The sequence below is a fragment of the Oncorhynchus tshawytscha genome, linkage group LG16 (assembly GCF_018296145.1).
Source record: "Oncorhynchus tshawytscha isolate Ot180627B linkage group LG16, Otsh_v2.0, whole genome shotgun sequence".
Classification (NCBI taxonomy): Eukaryota; Metazoa; Chordata; class Actinopteri; order Salmoniformes; family Salmonidae; genus Oncorhynchus; species Oncorhynchus tshawytscha.
The window spans coordinates 8,665,800-8,689,560 of NC_056444.1; the positions used below are offsets into that span (position 1 = coordinate 8,665,800).

Consider the following 23,761-nt stretch of genomic DNA (forward strand, 5'->3'; position numbering starts at 1 on the left):
AGTGCTGATCAACATGAACAATAGGGGGTGAAGGGGAGGGGATGTTGTGGTAACAAACAGGTTCTTACTGGCTGGCCGTCGTTACCGGGTGTTCCGGGTGTTCCTGCTGGTCCTGGGGGCCCCTGGGGACCCCTGGGTCCTGGCAATCCCTGAGAGAGGCCTTTGCTAAAGAGACTGTGTGGGCCTGGGGGCCCGGGGGAGCCAGGGGGGCCGGCTGGCCCTGGATCTCCTTGCTCTCCTTTCTGACTGGAAGTCCCCTGGAGAGAGAGAGAGAGAGTCACACCATGAGAACATTAAGTGTGGTAGTGTGGTATATTGGCAACTAATGATTTGTTTGATGGCTGGTCAGGTACTATCAATGATATGTATTAACCCTAGATGACTGACAGGGGCCTCTGTTTGGAAGTCACTGCACAGCCATCTTGTTACTCCTCCTCCAGTGTAAAACAGATGTTGGAAGATATAGAAATGCATTTATTAATGTCTATATTCCTTTTAGACAAGTATATTCTATTACAGACACCTTAATGCAAACTTTTAAATTATATTTTGTGACCTGAACATAAAACAAATAGTGAAAAAGCATATTCCTTAATAATAAATACATATTTTTTTTAGAGAGGACTAATGTTACTGTCCCCACTACAACAAATAAACACATGTCATTTTGTCCTTGAAACCTTTTATTGAAATACTGTAAAAATTCCATTCATTCCTACTTCTTCCGGGCAGTACCAATATGGAGGCCGGTGGCTTCTAAGCCTCTCATTGGTCATTGCATACTGTAGTAGCATCATCAATCCAGGGTTTATACACATTTTTACTATAGGGCAGGTAACACATTATTATCGGTCTTCAGTTGCATTCTCTTAAATCTGTCAACAACTCATACTTACACTGCTTGGTCTGTAGTCTGCATCCGCAGTCCGACTTGGTCCTGTGGCCAAAGATACAATCTCAATATATATGGCTCTGTGTCTTACCAGGTTTTATCGCCCCCTGGTGGCTCATCATTTCAACACCACAAGGGATTATAATAATAATAATATATTCATGCAGTGTTATGTACAGTCTACCTCCATGTCTCTCGCTCTCCCTCACATCTCTCACCTCTCTCTACTTTCAGCTCCACGTCCTGACCTGAGATCTCATCAGCATCCTCATCGTCACTGGGAGATGCCTCTGTGGGAGGGGCGCGCACAGGGGTGCCCCATGGTTCCTCTGGCTGAGAGGGTAGGCGGAGGTAGCAGAGAGATAGGGGGGATGGGGGTCAGGATTGTTACAGAAGGTATTTTGAACAACTTTCATCTAATCTTTTTACCTTTATTTAACTAGGCAAGTCAGTTAAGAACAAATTCTTATTTTCAATGACGGCCTAGGAACAGTGGGTTAACTGCCTCGTTCAGGGGCAGAACGACAGATTTGTACCTTGTCAGCTCTGGGAACTGAACTTGCAACCTTCCGGTTACTAGTCCAACGCTCTAACCACTAGGCTACCCTGCCGCCTCTACACTCTAACCACTAGGCTACCCTGCCACCTCTACACTCTAACCACTAGGCTACCTGCCTCCTCTACACTCTAACCACTAGGCTACCCTGCCACCTCTACACTCTAACCACTAGGCTACCCTGCCACCTCTACACTCTAACCACTAGGCTACCCTGCCTCCTCTACACTCTAACCACTAGGCTACCCTGCCACCTCTACACCTCTACACTCTAACCACTAGGCTACCCTGCCACCTCTACACTCTAACCACTAGGCTACCCTGCCACCTCTACACTCTAACCACTAGGCTACCTGCCTCAAACTACACTCTAACCACTAGGCTACCTGCCTCCTCTACACTCTAACCACTAGGCTAACCTGCCACCTCTACACTCTAACCACTAGGCTACCCTACCGTCCCTAGACTCTAACCACTAGGCTACCCTGCCACCTCTACACTCTAACCACTAGGCTACCCTGCCACCTCTACACTCTAACCACTAGGCTACCTGCCGTCCCTACACACTAACCACTAGGCTACCCTGCCACCTCTACACTCTAACCACTAGGCTACCCTGCCGTCTCTACACTCTAACCACTAGGCTACCCTGCCACCTCTACACTCTAACCACTAGGCTACCCTGCCACCTCTACACTCTAACCACTAGGCTACCCTGCCACCTCTACACTCTAACCACTAGGCTACCTGCCTCAAACTACACTCTAACCACTAGGCTACCTGCCTCCTCTACACTCTAACCACTAGGCTACCCTGCCACCTCTACACTCTAACCACTAGGCTACCCTGCCACCTCTACACTCTAACCACTAGGCTACCCTGCCACCTCTACACTCTAACCACTAGGCTACCTGCCTCCTCTACACTCTAACCACTAGGCTACCCTGCCACCTCTACACTCTAACCACTAGGCTACCCTGCTACCTCTACACTCTAACCACTAGGCTACCCTGCCACCTCTACACTCTAACCACTAGGCTACCCTGCCACCTCTACACTCTAACCACTAGGCTACCCTGCCACCTCTACACTATAACCAGCAGGCTACCTGCCACCTCTACACTCTAACCACTAGGCTACCTGCCTCCTCTACACTCTAACCACTAGGCTACCCTGCCCCCTCTACACTCTAACCACTAGGCTACCCTGCCTCCTCTACACTCTAACCACTAGGCTACCTGCCACCTCTACACTCTAACCACTAGGCTACCTACCACCTCTACACTCTAACCACTAGGCTACCTGCCACCTCTACACTCTAACCACTAGGCTACCCTGCCACCTCTACACTCTAACCACTAGGCTACCCTGCCACCTCTACACTCTAACCACTAGGCTACCCTGCCACCTCTACACTCTAACCACTAGGCTACCCTGCCACCTCTACACTCTAACCACTAGGCTACCTGCCACCTCTACACTCTAACAACTAGGCTACCCTGCCACCTCTACACTCTAACCACTAGGCTACCCTGCCACCTCTACACTCTAACCACTAGGCTACCTGCCTCCTCTACACTCTAACCACTAGGCTACCCTGCCACCTCTACACTCTAACCACTAGGCTACCCTGCCACCTCTACACTCTAACCACTAGGCTACCCTGCCACCTCTACACTCTAACCACTAGGCTACCCTGCCACCTCTACACTCTAACCACTAGGCTACCTGCCACCTCTACACTCTAACAACTAGGCTACCCTGCCACCTCTACACTCTAACCACTAGGCTACCCTGCCACCTCTACACTCTAACCACTAGGCTACCCTGCCTCCTCTACACTCTAACCACTAGGCTACCTGCCACCTCTACACTCTAACCACTAGGCTACCTACCACCTCTACACTCTAACCACTAGGCTACCTGCCACCTCTACACTCTAACCACTAGGCTACCCTGCCACCTCTACACTCTAACCACTAGGCTACCCTGCCACCTCTACACTCTAACCACTAGGCTACCTGCCACCTCTACACTCTAACCACTAGGCTACCCTGCCGCCTCTACACTCTAACCACTAGGCTACCCTGCCGCCTCTACACTCTAACCACTAGGCTACCCTGCCGCCTCTACACTCTAACCACTAGGCTACCCTGCCACCTCTACACTCTAACCACTAGGCTACCCTGCCACCTCTACACTCTAACCACTAGGCTACCCTGCCGCCTCTACACTCTAACCACTAGGCTACCTGCCACCTCTACACTCTAACCACTAGGCTACCCTGCCACCTCTACACTCTAACCACTAGGCTACCCTGCCACCTCTACACTCTAACCACTAGGCTACCCTGCCACCTCTACACTCTAACCACTAGGCTACCCTGCCGCCTCTACACTCTAACCACTAGGCTACCCTGCCACCTCTACACTCTAACCACTAGGCTACCCTGCCACCTCTACACTCTAACCACTAGGCTACCCTGCCGCCTCTACACTCTAACCACTAGACTACCCTGTCACCTCTACAGTCTAACCACTAGGCTACCCTGCCACCTCTACACTCTAACCACTAGGCTACCCTGCCACCTCTACACTCTAACCACTAGGCTACCTGCCTCCTCTACACTCTAACCACTAGGCTACCTGCCACCTCTACACTCTAACCACTAGGCTACCCTGCCACCTCTACACTCTAACCACTAGGCTACCTGCCTCCTCTACACTCTAACCACTAGGCTACCTGCCTCCTCTACACTCTAACCACTAGGCTACCTGCCACCTCTACACTCTAACCACTAGGCTACCTGCCACCTCTACACTCTAACCACTAGGCTACCTGCCACCTCTACACTCTAACCACTAGGCTACCTGCCTCCTCTACACTCTAACCACTAGGCTACCTGCCGCCTCTACACTCTAACCACTAGGCTACCTGCCACCTCTACACTCTAACCACTAGGCTACCTGCCACCTCTACACTCTAACCACTAGGCTACCTACCACACACTCTAACCACTAGGCTACCTGCCACCATACACTCTAACCACTAGGCTACCCTGCCGCCTCTACACTCTAACCACTAGGCTACCCTGCCACCTCTACACTCTAACCACTAGGCTACCCTGCCACCTCTACACTATAACCAGCAGGCTACCTGCCACCTCACACTCTAACCACTAGGCTACCTGCCTCCTCTACACTCTAACCACTAGGCTACCCTGCCACCTCTACACTCTAACCACTAGGCTACCCTGCCTCCTCTACACTCTAACCACTAGGCTACCTGCCTCCTCTACACTCTAACCACTAGGCTACCCTGCCACCTCTACACTCTAACCACTAGGCTACCCTGCCACCTCTACACTCTAACCACTAGGCTACCTGCCACCTCTACACTCTAACCACTAGGCTACCTGCCACCTCTACACTCTAACCACTAGGCTACCCTGCCACCTCTACACTCTAACCACTAGGCTACCCTGCCCCCTCTACACTCTAACCACTAGGCTACCTGCCACCTCTACACTCTAACCACTAGGCTACCCTGCCCCCTCTACACTCTAACCACTAGGCTACCCTGCCGCCTCTACACTCTAACCACTAGGCTACCCTGCCGCCTCTACACTCTAACCACTAGGCTACCCTGCCACCTCTACACTCTAACCACTAGGCTACCCTGCCACCTCTACACTCTAACCACTAGGCTACCCTGCCACCTCTACACTCTAACCACTAGGCTACCTGCCACCTCTACACTCTAACCACTAGGCTACCCTGCCACCTCTACACTCTAACCACTAGGCTACCCTGCCACCTCTACACTCTAACCACTAGGCTACCTGCCACCTCTACACTCTAACCACTAGGCTACCCTGCCTCCTCTACACTCTAACCACTAGGCTACCCTGCCTCCTCTACACTCTAACCACTAGGCTACCTGCCACCTCTACACTCTAACCACTAGGCTACCTGCCACCTCTACACTCTAACCACTAGGCTACCTGCATCCTCTACACTCTAACCACTAGGCTACCTGCCGCCTCTACACTCTAACCACTAGGCTACCTGCCACCTCTACACTCTAACCACTAGGCTACCTGCCACCTCTACACTCTAACCACTAGGCTACCTACCACCTCTACACTCTAACCACTAGGCTACCTGCCACCTCTACACTCTAACCACTAGGCTACCCTGCCACCTCTACACTCTAACCACTAGGCTACCTGCCACCTCTACACTCTAACCACTAGGCTACCTGCCACCTCTACACTCTAACCACTAGGCTACCTGCCACCTCTACACTCTAACCACTAGGCTACCTGCCTCCTCTACACTCTAACCACTAGGCTACCCTGCCACCTCTACACTCTAACCACTAGGCTACCCTGCCACCTCTACACTCTAACCACTAGAATCCTGAGATTCTGAACCAAAGGCTTGATAATGTTTGCCATTGACCTCCTTGGAAAGTTTGAGCACGTGATTCTTTACCATTAGCGGAGATAAGAGCGAAAGTGAGTATGGTTTTGATGTAGTTGATCTCTCCCATGTCTCTGCAGGAGTTTTACAGATCTGTTGCGGATTCATTCCCATTAAGATTAACGTCACTTTATTGGTCAATTGCACACAAGGTCCAGCCAAAAGTTGACTTCCACTTTTTAACCCAACCCTTCCGAAAGACACACATACAGGACATACACATACATATAGAGGTTTGGAGAGGTGCCCCGCCCCGGGAGCTGTTGTTTTGCGGGGTTAGGTGCCATGCTCAAGGGCACAACGGCAGGCAATGGTATCTCGGCTTTGATTCCAGCAAGCCTCCGGTTGTTTGATCCCACCAGATTCTTCCCCATAAGACCCCGGATTCGAAGTGGCTCGCCTCTCTAACTGCTAGGCTACCTGCCTCCTCTACACTCTAACCACTAGGCTACCCCGCCACCTCTACACTCTAACCACTAGGCTACCTGCCACCTTCTACACTCTAACCACTAGGCTACCTGCCACCTCTACACTCTAACCACTAGGCTACCCTGCCACCTCTACACTCTAACCACTAGGCTACCCCGCCACCTCTACACTCTAACCACTAGGCTACCCTGCCACCTCTACACTATAACCAGCAGGCTACCTGCCACCTCTACACTCTAACCACTAGGCTACCTGCCTCCTCTACACTCTAACCACTAGGCTACCCTGCCACCTCTACACTCTAACCACTAGGCTACCCTGCCTCCTCTACACTCTAACCACTAGGCTACCTGCCACCTCTACACTCTAACCACTAGGCTACCTACCACCTCACACTCTAACCACTAGGCTACCTGCCACCTCTACACTCTAACCACTAGGCTACCTGCTCTGGGAAAAGCATGAGAGACAAGCTGGTGCAGACGTTCAGGTGTGTGGATAGAATACAATGCCACATTGAGACGTTCAGGTGTGTGGATAGAATACAATGCCACATTGAGACGTTCAGGTGTGTGGATAGAATACAATGTCACATTGAGACGTTCAGGTGTGTGGATAGAATACAATGTCACATTGAGACGTTCAGGTGTGTGGATAGAATACAATGTCACATTGAGACGTTCAGGTGTGTGGATAGAATACAATGCTACATTGAGACGTTCAGGTGTGTGGATAGAATACAATGCTACATTGAGACACACGCAGATGGATATCCTGAAGCACACGCAGATGGATATCCTGAAACACACGCAGATGGATATCCTGAAGCACACGCAGATGGATATCCTGAAACACACACAGATGGATATCCTGAAGCACACGCAGATGGATATCCTGAAACACACACTGATGGATATCCTGAAGCACACGCAGATGGATATCCTGAAGCACACGCAGATGGTTATCCTGAAACACACGCAGATGGTTATTCCTGAAACACACGCAGATGGTTATCCTGAAACACACGCTGATGGATATCATGAAGCACACGCAGATGGATGTCCTGAAGCACACGCAGATGGATATCCTGAAACACACGCAGATGGATATCCTGAAGCACACGCAGATGGATATCCTGAAGCACGCGCAGATGGTTATCCTGAAACACGCGCAGATGGCTATCCTAAAACACGCACAGATGGATGTCCTGAAACACACGCAGATGGATATCCTGAAGCACACGCAGGTGGATATCCTGAAGCACACGCAGATGGATATCCTGAAGCACATGCAGATGGATATCCTGAAGCACATGCAGATGGATATCCTGAAGCACACGCAGATGGATATCCTGAAGCACACGCAGATGGATATCCTGAGGCACACGCAGATGGATATCCTGAAGCACACGCAGATGGATATCCTGAAGCACACGCAGATGGATATCCTGAAGCACACGCAGATGGATATCCTGAAGCCCACGCAGATGGATATCCTGTAGCACACGCAGATGGATATCCTGAAGCCCATACAGATGCAGACCCAGAGGATGGAAGCTGATGTGCAGAGGCTTCAAAGGCAGATGGAGGTAAACTACACTATTGAGCATATTATGTGTGTCATGTATGTACTCAGGTATGTCAAGGTAAATATTCAGGGAAATACTCTATGTCCAGGTAAGTGTGTCCAAGTAAGTCAAATCAAAACAAATGTATTTATATAGCCCTTCGTACTTCAGCTGATATCTCAAAGTGCTGTACAGATACCCAGCCTAAAACCCCAAACAGCAAGCAATGCAGGTAATTATGTTCAGGTAAGTATTCAAATACGTATTCAGGTAGGTTTTCAGATAAGTATGTCCATGGAAGTAAGTACCAGAGAATCTTGTTTCTCATGGTCTGAATGCCCTTTAAGTGCCTTTTGGCAAACTCCAAGCGGGCTGTCATGTGCCTTTTACTGAGGAGTGGCTTCCGTCTGGCCTCTCTACCATGAAGGCCTGATTGATGGAGTGCTGCAGAGATGGTTGTCCTTCTGGGAGGGTCTCCCTTCTCTACAGAGAGCTCTCGCTCTGTCAGACCCATCGGATTCTTGGTCACCTCCCTGGCCAAGACCCTTCTCCCCCGATTGCTCAGTTTTTCCAGGGCGGCCAGCTCTAAGAAGAGTCTTGGTGGTTCCAAACTTTTTTAATTTAAGAATGATGGAGGTCACTGTGTTCTTGGGGACCTTCAACGCTGTAGTAATGTTTTGGTACCCTTCCCCAGATCTGTGCATCGACACAATCCTATCTCGGAGCTCTACGAACAATTCCTTCAACCTCATGGCTTGGTTTTTGCTCTGACCTTTACTGTCAACTGTGGGACCTTATATAGACAGGTGGGTGCCTTTCCAAATCTCCAAGCAATTGAATTTACCACAGGTGGACTCCAATCAAGTTGTAGAAACATCTCAAGGATGATCAATGGAAACAGGATGCACCGGAGCTCAATTTTGAGTCTCATAGCAAAGGGTCTGAATACTTATGTAAATAATGTATTTCTCTTCTTTTTTTATTTTTATTTATATATATATATATATATATATATATGCTAACATTTCTAAAAATCAGTTTATGGGGTATTGTGTGTAGATTGATGAGGGAAAAAAATATTTAATTAATTTTAGAATAAGGCTGTAACGTAACAATATGTGGAAAAAGGGAAGGGGTCTGAATACTTTCCAAATGCACTGTTAGTATGTCCGTGTGTCCGTGTGTGTGTGTGTGTGTGTGTGTGTGTCTGTGTGTGTGTGTGTGCGCGCTGACAGACTAGCAGAAGTGCTAAACCAGCTACGCAGGAAGAGGCTGGGACCAGATCCACAAACACACTGGGAATGGCCCTAAATCATCCCCTGCCTCAGCACATACCCTGCTCCCGGATTAAGCTTCCCTGGTATACAGATCTAGGATCCGTTTTCCCTCCCCAAATTCTAACTTTCACCATTAGGGAGAAAACAAACAGACCCTAAATCAGTGATTTGGACCTCATCCTAATACCCAGTCTGTGTGGGTTGTGGAGTAGTTGTCCAAATCACTGATTTAGGGTCTGTTTGTTTTCTCTCTAATAGTGAACATGGAAGCCATCCTGGAACAGAGAGGTTTAGCAGTCAAATCACCCTTCCTGAGTCTACCCCAACGCCAGCTACAACAGAGGACACAAACAAGCTGGGAGTAGGAACAGCCTCAAGGAAAAGTAAGGATGACGACAGAGTAGACCACGAACATACAATTAGGCTAATGTCACAGATTTGATCAGAACAGATTGTTTAAAAAAAACACAGATCTCAGAGTTTTCATGGTTGTTGAACTTTTACTATTCATTAAATATGACCTTAGTCACCTTGGACAACGAAAAACAGTATGTCTTCCTTTTTATAAAATTCACAAAACAGAGCTTTTAGAGAAAGAGGCTTCCTTTGAGGGTTCAGCTTTGATTCGGAGCACCTGGATTAAATCTAAGCAATAGCAGTTAAATGATCATACAGCTGGACACTGAGCGAGAGAGAGAGGGACAGAGAGTGGAAGAGAGAGAGGGTGAGAGAGAGGGACAGAGAGTGGAAGAGAGAGAGGGTGAGAGAGAGAGCAAGACAGAGTGGAAGAGAGAGAGGGTGAGAGAGAGGGACAGAGAGTGGAAGAGAGAGAGGGTGAGAGAGAGAGGGACAGAGAGTGGAAGAGAGAGAGGGTAAGAGAGAGAGGGACAGAGAGTGGAAGAGAGAGAGGGTGAGAGAGAGGGACAGAGAGTGGAAGAGAGAGAGGGTGAGAGAGAGAGGGACAGAGAGTGGAAGAGAGAGAGGGCGAGAGAGAGAGCAAGACAGAGTGGAAGAGAGAGAGCAAGACAGGGTGGAAAGAGAGAGAGCAAGAGAGAGTGGAAGAGAATGGAAGAGAGAGAGAGCGAGAGAGAGGGACAGAGAGTGGAAGAGAGAGGGGGCGAAAGAGAGGGAGAGAGAGGGTGAGAGAGAGGGACAGAGAGTGGAAGAGAGAGAGGGCGAGAGAGTGGGAGAGAGAGGGAGAGAGAGTGGAAGAGAGAGAGGGCGAGAGAGAGGGACAGAGAGTGGAAGAGAGAGAGGGACAGAGAGTGGAAGAGAGAGAGGACAGAGAGTGGAAGAGAGAGAGGGCGAGAGAGTGGAAGAGAGAGAGGGTGAGAGAGAGAGGGGAGAGAGTGGAAGAGAGAGAGGGTGAGAGAGAGAGGGACAGAGAGTGGAAGAGAGAGAGGGTGAGAGAGAGAGGGACAGAGAGTGGAAGAGAGAGAGGGTGAGAGAGAGAGGGACAGAGAGTGGAAGAGAGAGAGGGCGAGAGAGAGAGCAAGACAGAGTGGAAGAGAGAGAGGGACAGAGAGTGGAAGAGAGAGAGGGTGAGAGAGAGAGGGACAGAGAGAGAGCAAGACAGAGTGGAAAGAGAGAGAGCAAGAGAGAGTGGAAGAGAGAGGGAGAGAGAGAGTGGAAGAGAGAGAGGGCGAGAGAGAGTGGAAGAGACAGAGGGCGAGAGAGAGAGCAAGACAGAGTGGAAGAGAGAGCAAGAGAGAGTGGAAAGAGAGAAAGCAAGAGAGAGTGGAAAGAGAGAGGGAGAGAGAGTGGAAGAGAGAGAGCAAGACAGAGTGGAAGAGAGAGAGCAAGACAGAGTGGAAGAGAGAGAGCAAGACAGAGTGGAAGAGAGAGAGCAAGAGAGTGGAAGAGAGAGAGCAAGAGAGTGGAAGAGAGAGAGAGAGTGGAAGATGGAGAGGGCAAGAGGGAGAGAGTAGAAGAGAGAGAGTGGAAGAGAGTGGAAGAGAGAGAGGGAGAGAGTGGAAGAGAGAGAGGGCGAGAGAGAGTGGAAGAGAGAGAGAGGGAGAGAGCGAGCGAGAGAGCAAGACAGAGTGGAAGAGAGAGAGCAAGAGAGAGTGGAAAGAGAGAGAGCAAGAGAGAGTGGAAAGAGAGAGAGGAGAGAGAGATGGAAGAGAGAGAGGGAGAGAGAGTGGAAGAGAGAGAGCAAGACAGAGTGGAAGAGAGAGCAAGAGAGTGGAAGAGAGAGAACAAGAGAGTGGAAGAGAGAGAGAGAGAGAGAGAGGTGAAAGATGGAGAGGGCAAGAGGGAGAGAGTAGAAGAGAGAGAGTGGAAGAGAGTGAAAGAGAGAGAGGGAGAGAGTGGAAGAGAGAGAGGGGAGAGAGAGTGGAAGAGAGAGAGAGAGGGAGAGAGTGAGAGAGAGAGAGGGGAAGAGACAGAGGGCGAGAGAGAGAACAAGAGAGTGGGAAGAGAGAGAGTGGAAGAGAGAGAGAGGGAGAGAGAGTGGAAGAGAGCGAGGGTGAGAGAGAGTGGAAGAGAGAGAGGGCGAGAGAGAGTGAGTGAAAGATAGAGAGGGCGAGAGCAAGAGAGAGTGGAAGAGAGAGGGCGAGAGAGAGAAGGTGAGAAAGAGGGAGAGAGAGAGCAAGACAGAGTGGAAGAGAGAGAGCAAGAGAGAGTGGAAGAGAGAGGGAGAGAGTGGAAGAGAGAGAGGGAAGAGAGAGAGTGGAAGAGACAGAGGGCGAGAGAGAGTGGAAGAGACAGAGGGGAAGAGAGAGCAAGAGAGAGTGGAAAGAGAGAAAGCAAGAGAGAGTGGAAAGAGAGAGAGGGAGAGAGAGTGGAAGAGAGAGAGCAAGACAGAGTGGAAGAGAGAGAGCAAGACAGAGTGGAAGAGAGAGAGCAAGAGAGTGGAAGAGAGAGAGCAAGAGAGTGGAAGAGAGAGAGAGAGTGGAAGATGGAGAGGGCAAGAGGGAGAGAGTAGAAGAGAGAGAGTGGAAGAGAGTGGAAGAGAGAGAGGGAGAGAGTGGAAGAGAGAGAGGGCGAGAGAGAGTGGAAGAGAGAGAGAGGGAGAGAGCGAGCGAGAGAGCAAGACAGAGTGGAAGAGAGAGAGCAAGAGAGAGTGGAAAGAGAGAGAGCAAGAGAGAGTGGAAAGAGAGAGAGGGAGAGAGAGTGGAAGAGAGAGAGGGAGAGAGAGTGGAAGAGAGAGAGCAAGACAGAGTGGAAGAGAGAGCAAGAGAGTGGAAGAGAGAGAACAAGAGAGTGGAAGAGAGAGAGAGAGAGAGAGAGTGAAAGATGGAGAGGGCAAGAGGGAGAGAGTAGAAGAGAGAGAGTGGAAGAGAGTGAAAGAGAGAGAGGGAGAGAGTGGAAGAGAGAGAGGGCGAGAGAGAGTGGAAGAGAGAGAGAGAGGGAGAGAGTGAGAGAGAGAGAGGGAGAGAGAGAGAGAGGGCGAGAGAGAGAACAAGAGAGTGGAAGAGAGAGAGGGCGAGAGAGAGAGGGAGAGAGAGTGGAAGAGAGCGAGGGTGAGAGAGAGTGGAAGAGAGAGAGGGCGAGAGAGAGTGAGTGAAAGATAGAGAGGGCGAGAGCAAGAGAGAGTGGAAGAGAGAGGGCGAGAGAGAGAAGGTGAGAAAGAGGGCGAGAGAGAGCAAGACAGAGTGGAAAGAGAGAGAGCAAGAGAGAGTGGAAGAGAGAGGGAGAGAGTGGAAGAGAGAGAGGGCGAGAGAGAGTGGAAGAGACAGAGGGCGAGAGAGAGTGGAAGAGACAGAGGGGAAGAGAGAGCAAGAGAGAGTGGAAAGAGAGAAAGCAAGAGAGAGTGGAAAGAGAGAGAGGGAGAGAGAGTGGAAGAGAGAGAGCAAGACAGAGTGGAAGAGAGAGAGCAAGACAGAGTGGAAGAGAGAGAGCAAGAGAGTGGAAGAGAGAGAGCAAGAGAGTGGAAGATGGAGAGGGCAAGAGGGAGAGAGTGGAAGATGGAGAGGGAAGAGGGAGAGAGTAGAAGAGAGAGAGTGGAGAGAGTGGAAGAGAGAGAGGGAGAGAGTGGAAGAGAGAGAGGGCGAGAGAGAGTGGAAGAGAGAGAGAGGGAGAGAGCGAGCGAGAGAGCAAGACAGAGTGGAAGAGAGAGAGCAAGAGAGAGTGGAAAGAGAGAGAGCAAGAGAGAGTGGAAAGAGAGAGAGGGAGAGAGAGTGGAAGAGAGAGAGGGAGAGAGAGTGGAAGAGAGAGAGCAAGACAGAGTGGAAGAGAGAGCAAGAGAGTGGAAGAGAGAGAACAAGAGAGAGAGAGAGAGAGAGAGAGTGAAAGATGGAGAGGGCAAGAGGGAGAGAGTAGAAGAGAGAGAGTGGAAGAGAGTGAAAGAGAGAGAGGGAGAGAGTGGAAGAGAGAGAGGGCGAGAGAGAGTGGAAGAGAGAGAGAGAGGGAGAGAGCGAGAGAGAGAGAGGGAGAGAGAGAGAGAGGGCGAGAGAGAGAACAAGAGAGTGGAAGAGAGAGAGGGCGAGAGAGAGAGGGAGAGAGAGTGGAAGAGAGCGAGGGTGAGAGAGAGTGAGTGAAAGATAGAGAGGGCGAGAGCAAGAGAGAGTGGAAGAGAGAGGGCGAGAGAGAGAAGGTGAGAAAGAGGGCGAGAGAGAGAAGGTGAGAAAGAGGGTGAGAGAGAGAAGGTGAGAGAGACAGGGAGAGGGTGAGAGAGAGTGGAAGAGAGGGTGAGAGAGAGAGGGTGAGCGAGAGAGAAGGTGAGCGAGAGAAAGAGATAAGGAGTAACCCTGAGTGTGTAGCCAAACTCAGCGTTTCCCAAACTCGGTCCTGGGTCCTCCCCCCCCCTCCTGGGTGCACGTTTTGTGTTTTGGCCCTAGCACTACACAGCTGACTAAGATAACCAACTCAGCAACAAGCTTTGATTATTTTAATCAGCTGTCATGACGTTGGCCTTTTGGTGAGGTTTATGACCCCGATAAATACCTTTCCTCTCTCTCTAATCTACAGAGTGACTCTTGGAAAGCCCTTTGTTAACATAGAGACTCTGGTAACATAAAAGGGTGGGGACCAGAACCATATTTCAGTAATCCAACCAGTTAAAAATATTCGTTGGTACTTAAAGAATATGATATCACATCAGTTGTCACCTGAGACATTATTACTGATGATAGGATGACATAAACTCTATCTTGGAAAGTCTACACATTCTAGTTATGAGATTCACATGGAATTGTTGTGCAATTTAAATGTTTAAATATGAAACTATTTCTGAAAAGATTAAATGTTTTAGCTTCTAAATGAGAGAATTGGTTTTCATAAGTGAACTAGGCTCAACTCAGAGGCCCCGCCCATGTGAACAGACATTGGTTGTAAACTATGAAACACGCCCTTCTCTCCCCACTACATAAGCCCGTGTTAACGAAATTAACATTTGTATTCCCGAGGACGTGATGACGATGGTCCATACGTTAAAAGGGCTAATATCAAACTACAGAACTAAGCCAACTTCAGCGCGAGCTTAAAGTATGGCAACTTGGTATGAACTTTGAACTCTTATTCACTAAAGAAGGGATACCTCCTAGCCGTTGAATGAGCAGCAGCAGCTGTAAATGTGGGCTAGGAAAGGACGGACAAAGTACTACAACGTATCCACTCTACCACCAGACATTCTTCAGAGGACAGGAAAATCTCTGTTAGGCAACACGGTCTTCCATCTACGACTAACCTATTGAAGCACGGCTCAGAGTAAATATTTCTTGCATTTTCCTTTTCCAAATGGGTGGTTATTTAGAATGCATAAGAGTCTGTATTTACGATAGCATAGCTTTACAAAGTCCGATCAGAGACCAAATTCCTTTGTTCCTCAGTCTTCCCACACTTTCATTCAAAACTCAATCCCCTTTCTTTGTGTAACCAGCCATCATATCGGTTCCGTCCGCTAGGGACGTTTTCTTTTATGACATAATTAGTAATCAATGTATGACCCATCCTGTGTTTATGTAATCCTGTGTGATTGTTTAGGTATTTAGTAAATAAATAAACCAAATTATGTATTGCGATTCATCTTGTTAGCCAGGGTTCGTGAAGATAACCGAAAATTCTACGATGTTCAGATGAGACTGAATAAGGTGACGATTAATAATCGACTGCTATTGATGTAAAAAATGGCCAGGTCTTTAAGAGTTTATTCGGAAGATCACAGCTCTATAAAAAACAATATTTCGCACGACTTTCTAGTGAATTACATTTACATGATTAGTTCAATCAGGTGATATTATAGAATAGCATGTCATATCACTTAATCCGGCATAGCAAAGACACCACACAGCTGTGTAGTGTTAGGGCAAAACCCCAAATGTGCACACTGTGTGGTCTCTCCCACTGAAACACTTTATCTCATCACAGTCTTTTCAGATGATATCCAATCCCTGGTAAATGGGAGAGAAAAGCTCAAGGGAAACTGGAAGGAAAACTCAGCCAAGCATCAGCAGCTGTTTTGATGTTAAGCAGTGTGCTTGGTGTCCATGTGACAGTTGAAGGAAGATGGAAGGCAGTGTTCAAGAGAAAGTTCTACCCCTGAACAAGGCAGTTAACCCACTGTTCCCCAGTAGGCCGTCATTGTCATTTGTTCTTTTAAATTTAAAAAATGTTTTTAAAATGTCGTAAAACTATCCTTGTGGGTTTATGATAGTGTGATAGAATATGTGTGTACAGGGCTGGGTCTGAGTGTTTTCAGTCACTCACCACGGTGTACTCTCTCTCCTCCACTACCTTCTTCACTTCATCCAGAGTTTCTGTGTCATCGAAGGAGTCGTCTCCACTCCCATAGCCAGATGCCTGAAAGAGGGTAACAATGGAATCGCTATAGTAACAACCTTGTATTTTCATTACATAACGCTTAAGTTATGACATTGGAATCTCACTAATAGTTTTACATATTCAATAGGCAGTGAGGAACAATAGTCTAGATGCTTCTATCACAAGCAAATTGTCTAATGCTTTTCCAAGTATTTAAACAAAATATATATATATTAAACCTTTATTTAACTAGGCAAGTCAGTTAAGAACAAATTCTTATTTTACAAGTAGCAATAACTTATGCTTAAAAACGGAGCTAAAAAAACAGAGAAAATAATTAACTAAATCATGAATAAAACAACTGGAGTTCAGTGCTGTTTTCACCAGAAAGTGAATGAACGTTTCAACACACAACCCTGCGATGTCCTCTAACCACCACTAGAGGGGCTGATGGTCCCATTCATCGTTAGCATGTCAGGTTTTAGGATGGAGTAAGGTAGAAGTTCAGCACATTACCACTGATGTAGGGTCAGATTTGACATTTTCATCATCCTAATGGTGTTAGTATTGGGGGTGGTTGAAATCTGATCCGAGATCAGTGGTTAGAGGTCCATGTACAGTGTCCGCTAGATATTCTCTCCTGGCATCCTTTACTTTATGATAACTAATCTGAAAATACTTGATAGTTGTATGGTGGAAACCTAGCGAGTCCCACCCAGTCCTATACCCAGTCCTACCTTGTCCCACCCAGTCCCACCCAGTCCCATCCAGCCATACCCAGTCCCATCCAGTCCCACCCAGTCCTACCTTGTCCTACCCAGTCCCATCTTGTCCTACCCAGTCCCACCCAGTCCTACCTTGTCTTACCCAGTCCCACCCTGACCTACCCAGTCCCACCCTGACCTACCCAGGCCTACCTATTAGGGCTCAAGTGAAAAGAAGGTCAGATGTAGTATTGGGAAAAACTCACATAGGGGTCGTCCTCTTCACACAGGTCATCTTGGGCTGTGGGGTATCCCTTCAGAACCAGCTGCTGGATACAACCCTGGGGAGAGAGAGAGAGGTTAAGGCACATTAACACTAGTATAAACACTAACAGTACCATGGGGGGGGGTAACAGGTACCTCAATCTGGTAACAGGTACCTCAATCTGGTAACAGGTACCTCAATCTGGTAACAGGTACCTCAATCTGGTAACAGGTACCTCAACCTGGTAACAGGTACTGGTAACAGGTACCTCAACCTGGTAACTCAACCTGGTAACAGGTACCTCAACCTGGTAACAGGTACCTCCTAACAACCTGGTAACAGGTACCTCAACCTGGTAACAGGTACCTCAATCTGGTAACAGGTACCTCAATCTGGTAACAGGTACCTCAATCTGGTAACAGGTACCTCAATCTGGTAACAGGTACCTCAATCTGGTAACAGGTACCTCAACCTGGTAACAGGTACCTCAATCTGGTAACAGGTACCTCAATCTGGTAACAGGTACCTCAATCTGGTAACAGGTACCTCAACCTGGTAACAGGTTCCTCAACCTGGTAACAGGTACCTCAACCTGGTAACAGGTACCTCAACCTGGTAACAGGTACCTCAATCTGGTAACAGGTACCTCAATCTGACAAAAACTCTTCAAGACAGCAGCCTTTAAACCGCTTTAACAGAACATAGATCTCACTAACAATGACTGCCAGGAGGGTCGAATGGCACATGGCATGTTTGACTAATCTGTTTATGGGTCTATCCAGAGGACAAACACCTGTTTTCAATCCAACAAAGTGGAGAGGAGAGAAGAGGGAAGGGAGAAGACAGAAGGGGAGAGGAGAGAGGAGGAGGGGAGGGAGAAGACAGAAGGGGAGAGGAGGGAGGAGGAGGGGAGGGAGAAGACAGAAGGGGAGAGGAGAGAGAAGTAGGGGAGGGAGAAGACAGAAGGGGAGGAGGGAGGGAGGAGGGGGGAGGGAGAAGACAGAAGGGGAGAGGAGAGAGGAGGAGGGGAGGGAGAAGACAGGAGGAGAGGGAGAAGACAGAAGGGGAGAGGAGAGAGGAGGAGGGGAGGGAGAAGACAGAAGGGGAGAGGAGGGAGAAGAGAGGCTCAGTAAACTAAATCAAGTCCATCTGATGCTGTAAAGAGAGGTTGAAGGTAAACAGGAAATGTTTCCATGCAACAGCTCTGATTCCATCAAAGTTTTATGAGCTTTTCTGAGATGAATATTATTATTTGGTCATTTTTACCCCCTTTTATCTCCCCCAATTGGTAGTTACAGTCTTGTCCCATCACTGCAACTCCCGTACGGACTCAGGCTGCTTCTTGACACACTGCTCGCTTAACCCGGAAGTCAGCCGCACCAACGCGTCGGATGGAACACCGTACAGCTGGCGACCGAAGTCAGCGTGCATAATTCAAATACTGAGCTCAAATACTCTATTTGTTTAGGAAATTATAGTATTTTATCCTAATCAAATTGTCAGAGAAATAGATTTTGTAACAAGTCATATTTTGTTTCTCAACTACTGTAGACAACGTTATTGACACCCTTTGTTTTCAATACCTTTCCCTTGTGAGGATAACGGCACTAAGCCTTTTTCTAAAACAAATTGTGAGGGATCTTAAAACACTCCGTACAGAATCCTTCCAGATCCGTGAAATCCTTAGTCTGCGCCGATGGACTGCCCTCTTCAATTCAAACCACAGATGTTCAATGGGTTTCAAGTCTGGAGACCATCTCTTTGTTCTGTAATGTGTGCTTGGGGTTATTGTGTTGCTGGAAGATCCACCTGCAGCCAAAGTTTACAGGCAATCAGATTATTTTTGACAAAAATGTCCTGGTACTGGGTAAAGTTGATGATGCGGTTGACCTTAACAAAGACCCCCCAGGATCAGTGTAAGCAAAATAGCCCCATAAAATCAAAGATTCGCCACTATATTTTACAGTAGGTATGGGGTCCTTTTTAGCTTATGCATTGTCAGTTCGATGGCAAACCCACCCCTGGTGTGCGTCGCCAAAAAGCTTACATTTGTTGGATGACGTGAAAAAAAAACAACCCCAGAGCTATTTGATGCACATTGTTTGGCAGGACAACAAGAAGAGTGTTTTCCTCACAGCACAACACATCGCATGGTGTAGAGTACCATGTCTGTTGCACCAAGTGACCGTTGCTAAGACAGCTGACATGTAAGTGTTGTGATGTCATAAGTGATGTAATTAATGGTTATATGAAGAGCTACATATGCTGCGTACGTCAGAGTTACTTACACAAAGTCTCTTAGCAAGAGTTTATACTCTGCTTAAATATACAACAACAAACAAACAAACAAAAGGAAATGAACATGGGACTCAGAGACGGTTGTTTTTGAAGTCTGGTGGTCCTAAACCAGCATGAGTTCTTATCCAAATCAGCTGTGGTCGACTGCCACACACACACACACACACACACACACACACCTCCATTTTTCCATAATGCAGTGTGAGGTGCTTTTAGGAGCGCCACTGCTGTTGCGTCTGTTTGTTAGTGTTCCTCACAGGGGAAGAAACAGGATATCAGATTCCAACACAAACACACTATCAGCTGGAGGCCTCACTGCCTCCAACACACATTGACAGAGAGAGAGAGAGAGAAAGAGAGAGAGAGAGAGAGAGAGAGAGAGAGAGAGGAGGGAGAAAGAGAGTGGCAGAGTTGAAAACAAAGTCAGATAGACATTAATGAGAGAGAGAGAGGAGGGAGAAAGAGAGTGGCAGAGTTGAAAACAAAGTCAGATAGACATTAATGAGAGAGAGAGAGGAGGGAGAAAGAGAGTGGCAGAGACCAAAACAAAGTCAGATAGACATTAATGAGAGAGAGAGAGAGAGAGGGAGAAAGAGAGTGGCAGAGACCAAAACAAAGTCAGACAGACATTAATGAGAGAGAAGAGAGAGCGAGAGAGAGAGAGAGAGGAGGGAGAAAGAGAGTGGCAGAGTTGAAAACAAAGTCAGATAGACATTAATGAGAGAGAGAGAGGGAGAAAGAAGTGGCAGAGACCAAAACAAAGTCAGATAGACATTAATGAGAGAGAGAGAGAGGAGGGAGAAAGAGAGTGGCAGAGACCAAAACAAAGTCAGATAGACATTAATGAGAGAGAGAGAGAGGAGGGAGAAAGAGAGTGGCAGAGACCAAAACAAAGTCAGACAGACATTAATGAGAGAGAGAGAGAGGAGGGAGAAAGAGAGTGGCAGAGACCAAAACAAAGTCAGACAGACATTAATGAGAGAGAGAGAGGAGGGAGAAAGAGAGTGGCAGAGACCAAAACAAAGTCAGACAGACATTAATGAGAGAGAGAGGGGAGAAAGAGAGTGGCAGAGACCAAAACAAAGTCAGACAGACATTAATGAGAGAGAGAGAGGAGGGAGAAAGAGAGTGGCAGAGACCAAAACAAAGTCAGATAGACATTAATGAGAGAGAGAGAGAGGAGGGAGAAAGAGAGTGGCAGAGACCAAAACAAAGTCAGACAGACATTAATGAGAGAGAGAGAGAGAGAGGGAGAAAGAGAGTGGCAGAGACCAAAACAAAGTCAGACAGACATTAATGAGAGAGAGAGAGAGAGGAGGGAGAAAGAGAGTGGCAGAGACCAAAACAAAGTCAGACAGACATTAATGAGAGAGAGAGGAGGGAGAAAGAGAGTGGCAGAGACCAAAACAAAGTCAGACAGACATTAATGAGAGAGAGAGGAGGGAGAAAGAGAGTGGCAGAGACCAAAACAAAGTCAGACAGACATTAATGAGAGAGAGAGAGAGAGGAGGGAGAAAGAGAGTGGCAGAGACCAAAACAAAGTCAGACAGACATTAATGAGAGAGAGAGGAGGGAGAAAGAGAGTGGCAGAGACCAAAACAAAGTCAGACAGACATTAATGAGAGAGAGAGGAGGGAGAAAGAGAGTGGCAGAGGAAAGAAAGAGGGGTAATGAACACAAAGAGTGACATTTTGATTTTCCCCTGACCAGCGAGAGGTCTGTTTTGATCCAGGGTGGTGAGAAGAGACAGGCTGGTGCTGGTTGAAACTGGTGGGGAGAACAGAGAGTTTCCTGCTCCTCCAGACTAAGTTAACTATATTTCACTGAAACTACCAACCCATTTGCTCCAATGAAACTTTATGGGTGGGAAACAGCTGCTAGCAATAGCTTTTTGGTGCTCTTAAAAACTGAGGCAGGCAATACTTTATTAGTTAATCCATTCTGTTTAGATTAGTACAACATCTAAGTAGTAGTGGTAGGGTGTAGAGCTCTGCTACTTGCTCGACTGGCCCCAATATTGTACATCGGGGTTAAAGGTCAGGTAGGGTTTTAACATCAATAACTAGAGTGTGGGCAGGGCTCGGGCTTCACTAAATTGATCACTAACAATTTGACCCTGAACCATTTGCTCGTCCTCTGCTGCGCAGTAGAGTCATATCTGACTAAAATCATAACATGGTGTCAGAAGTGCTTCAACCTCGTCAAATATAAGACAGGACAGATCATTTAAAAGAAAATAATAATGTTCCTTGAGTTTCGGGTGGCAAAAGTAGCTAACAGCTCTCTCACATCTCTCCGTTGCTATGGATACTCACAAACTCAGAGCGCCATGAGCAGAGCTCATGCAGAGTGAACAGCGTGAAGGGAGTGAGTGACAGACAGAGAGGAGGAGCTAATGGATTTACTAATGGAGGAGGTCGGGCGGGGCAGGGCGGGGCCGGGCGGGACAGGGCGGGGCCGGAGCAATCAAGCCTGGGTAGGGTAGGGTCTGAACATAACGATCACAGGTAGGGCTCGATTCATGCCTATGCAGGGCTCTAGTAGGGTGGAGTGGAAGTAGCATTTTGGGTGAAATATACTAGTGTAATGCCTAGGCTTTAGGTCAATAGGATAACACTTTCTCGTGACTCGCAGAAAACCTGGGTTCAAACCCCAGTGAGTCACACATACATAGTGTGACTGAAAACTAGTTAAAGCCAAATTCCACCCGAAGATGCTCTTTTAGTATTTGTTTCATTAGTCGATTGTTGACAAACTTCCAAAAATGTTTTGCTTGTCAGGAAAGGATGAAAACCAGAGGTTTTATCGGCCCTGCAAGACAATGACTGGGTAGCCCTGGGACACCAGGTGAGTGCAATTAAATACCAGGTAGAAAACAAAAAACTGAAGTGTTTAGGCCCTCCAGGACAATGACTGGGTAGCCCTGGGACACCAGGTGAGTGCAATTAAATACCAGGTAGAAAACAAAAAACTGAAGTGTTTAGGCCCTCCAGGACCAGGACTGGTTTAGATGAAGAGAAAATGGACAAATGCACCTCTCGGGCTGAGGTGAAGGTGTGAAGGGAGGGTGTTGTTGGATTATTTAAGATATTCTTTGAAGAAGTAGGGTTTCAGACATTTACAAAAGATGGGCAGGAACTCTGCTGCCATAGCTTCAGGGGGAATCTGGTTCTACCATTGGGGTGCCAGGACTGGGCTGAGCAGATCCTGCCCCCCCACACACACACACACACAAACAACACAACAAAAACCCGTCAACTCACCACAAACCTGTCCAGCCCCGTACCACCTGCGTTGCCCACGAAGATGCCTGAGCTGGCCTCGAAGGTGAGGGGCTCCGGGCTCCTCTGGAAGGCCACACGGTGGTACTCCTCACAGTCCATGTAGAGACGCACCTCTGTCCCCTGCACCGTCAACGTGAAGCGGGCCCACCTCCCCGTCAGGTCAGCCAGTTTGAAGCTCGCAGCCTCCTGGGTGCTCCCGACCCCCGGGTCAGTGTAGTAGAGGAGCACCTCCTGAGACCCGTCTTCCACGGGGCTCAACGCCACGCCCAGCTGCACCACCCGTTGGTAGGCATCGGTGATGGCGAATAGGACCCCGCCGTGCCGCGTGGTGGGCTTGGCGGTGACGATCACGGTGAAGTCATGGTAGAAGGGGTCAGGGATGAAGGACTTGGTGAGGCGGCCCACGTTGGCATCGGGCCCGAAACGGTAGGCCGGGTAGCCCTCAAAGCCCGTGACGAAGGAGACGGAGGGGGGGAGAGGAACGCCGATCAGCTCTGTCAGGTCCATCTGGCCCTGGGAACCCCCCTCTGAAACACAAAGAAATACCATTAGATCACATAAATAGTGAATGAATACATAGGAAGACTTGATGAAGTGTCTATTCATGATTAATTCATCATGAATGTTTTTATTGATTGGAAACTGGTCTGAAAATTCACTGCACAGACTATTTTATTCTTTATTATTTAACTAGGCAAGCCAGTTAAAAACAAATATCTTATTTACAATGACAGCCTACCAAGGAACAGTGGGTTAACTGCCTTGTTCAGGGGCAGAATGACAGATTTTTACCTTGTCAGCTCAGGGATTTGATCCAGCAACCTATCGGTTACTGTAACCAAAAGGTTGCTGGATCAAATCCCTGAGCTGACAAGGTAAAAATCTGTCAGGCTACCTGCCCCCCAACCTACTCCCTTCTCTCTGGCAAGTCATGCATGCTTTTATTTCCCACAATTACTTTCCCCTTCAATGGACTCACGTTAAAGAAAAAGGATTGCAATTCTACCCCAGTTTCAAGAAGATGACTACACTCACACCGCTAGGCTAGCTCACACCGCTAGGCTAGCTCACACCGCTAGGTTAGCTCACACCACTAGGCTAGCTCACACCGCTAGGCTAGCTCACACCGCTATCGCTAGCTCCCCATAAAGAGACACAGATAGATAGTCTGTCTTTACTGGCCATCAGCTTTCAGGCTGCTTCAAGACAGTGTCTATAGTTAACCTTAACCCTTGGTCTGAGTGCATGTTTTACTGGTGTAATAGAACAGAGGCCAATGGCCAGATAGAGCTATCACCTGTTT

General features: G+C 48.2%; 1 protein-coding gene across 1 annotated transcript in view; it reads right to left on the bottom strand.

Moving 5' to 3' along the window:
• Window positions 1-23,761, bottom strand: part of LOC112216467 (collagen alpha-1(XVIII) chain-like) — a gene marked incomplete at its 3' end in the record, with an annotated part of 133,036 nt that overhangs the window by 48,675 nt on the left and 60,600 nt on the right. The window contains exons 3-8 of the mRNA XM_042298627.1: window positions 22,438-22,985; window positions 16,878-16,952; window positions 15,854-15,946; window positions 1,111-1,225; window positions 897-937; window positions 69-257 (exon numbers count right to left, since the gene is read on the bottom strand). Of these exons, the coding sequence (XP_042154561.1) occupies window positions 69-257; window positions 897-937; window positions 1,111-1,225; window positions 15,854-15,946; window positions 16,878-16,952; window positions 22,438-22,985 (1,061 nt within the window). The remainder of the gene's footprint in view (window positions 1-68; window positions 258-896; window positions 938-1,110; window positions 1,226-15,853; window positions 15,947-16,877; window positions 16,953-22,437; window positions 22,986-23,761) is intronic.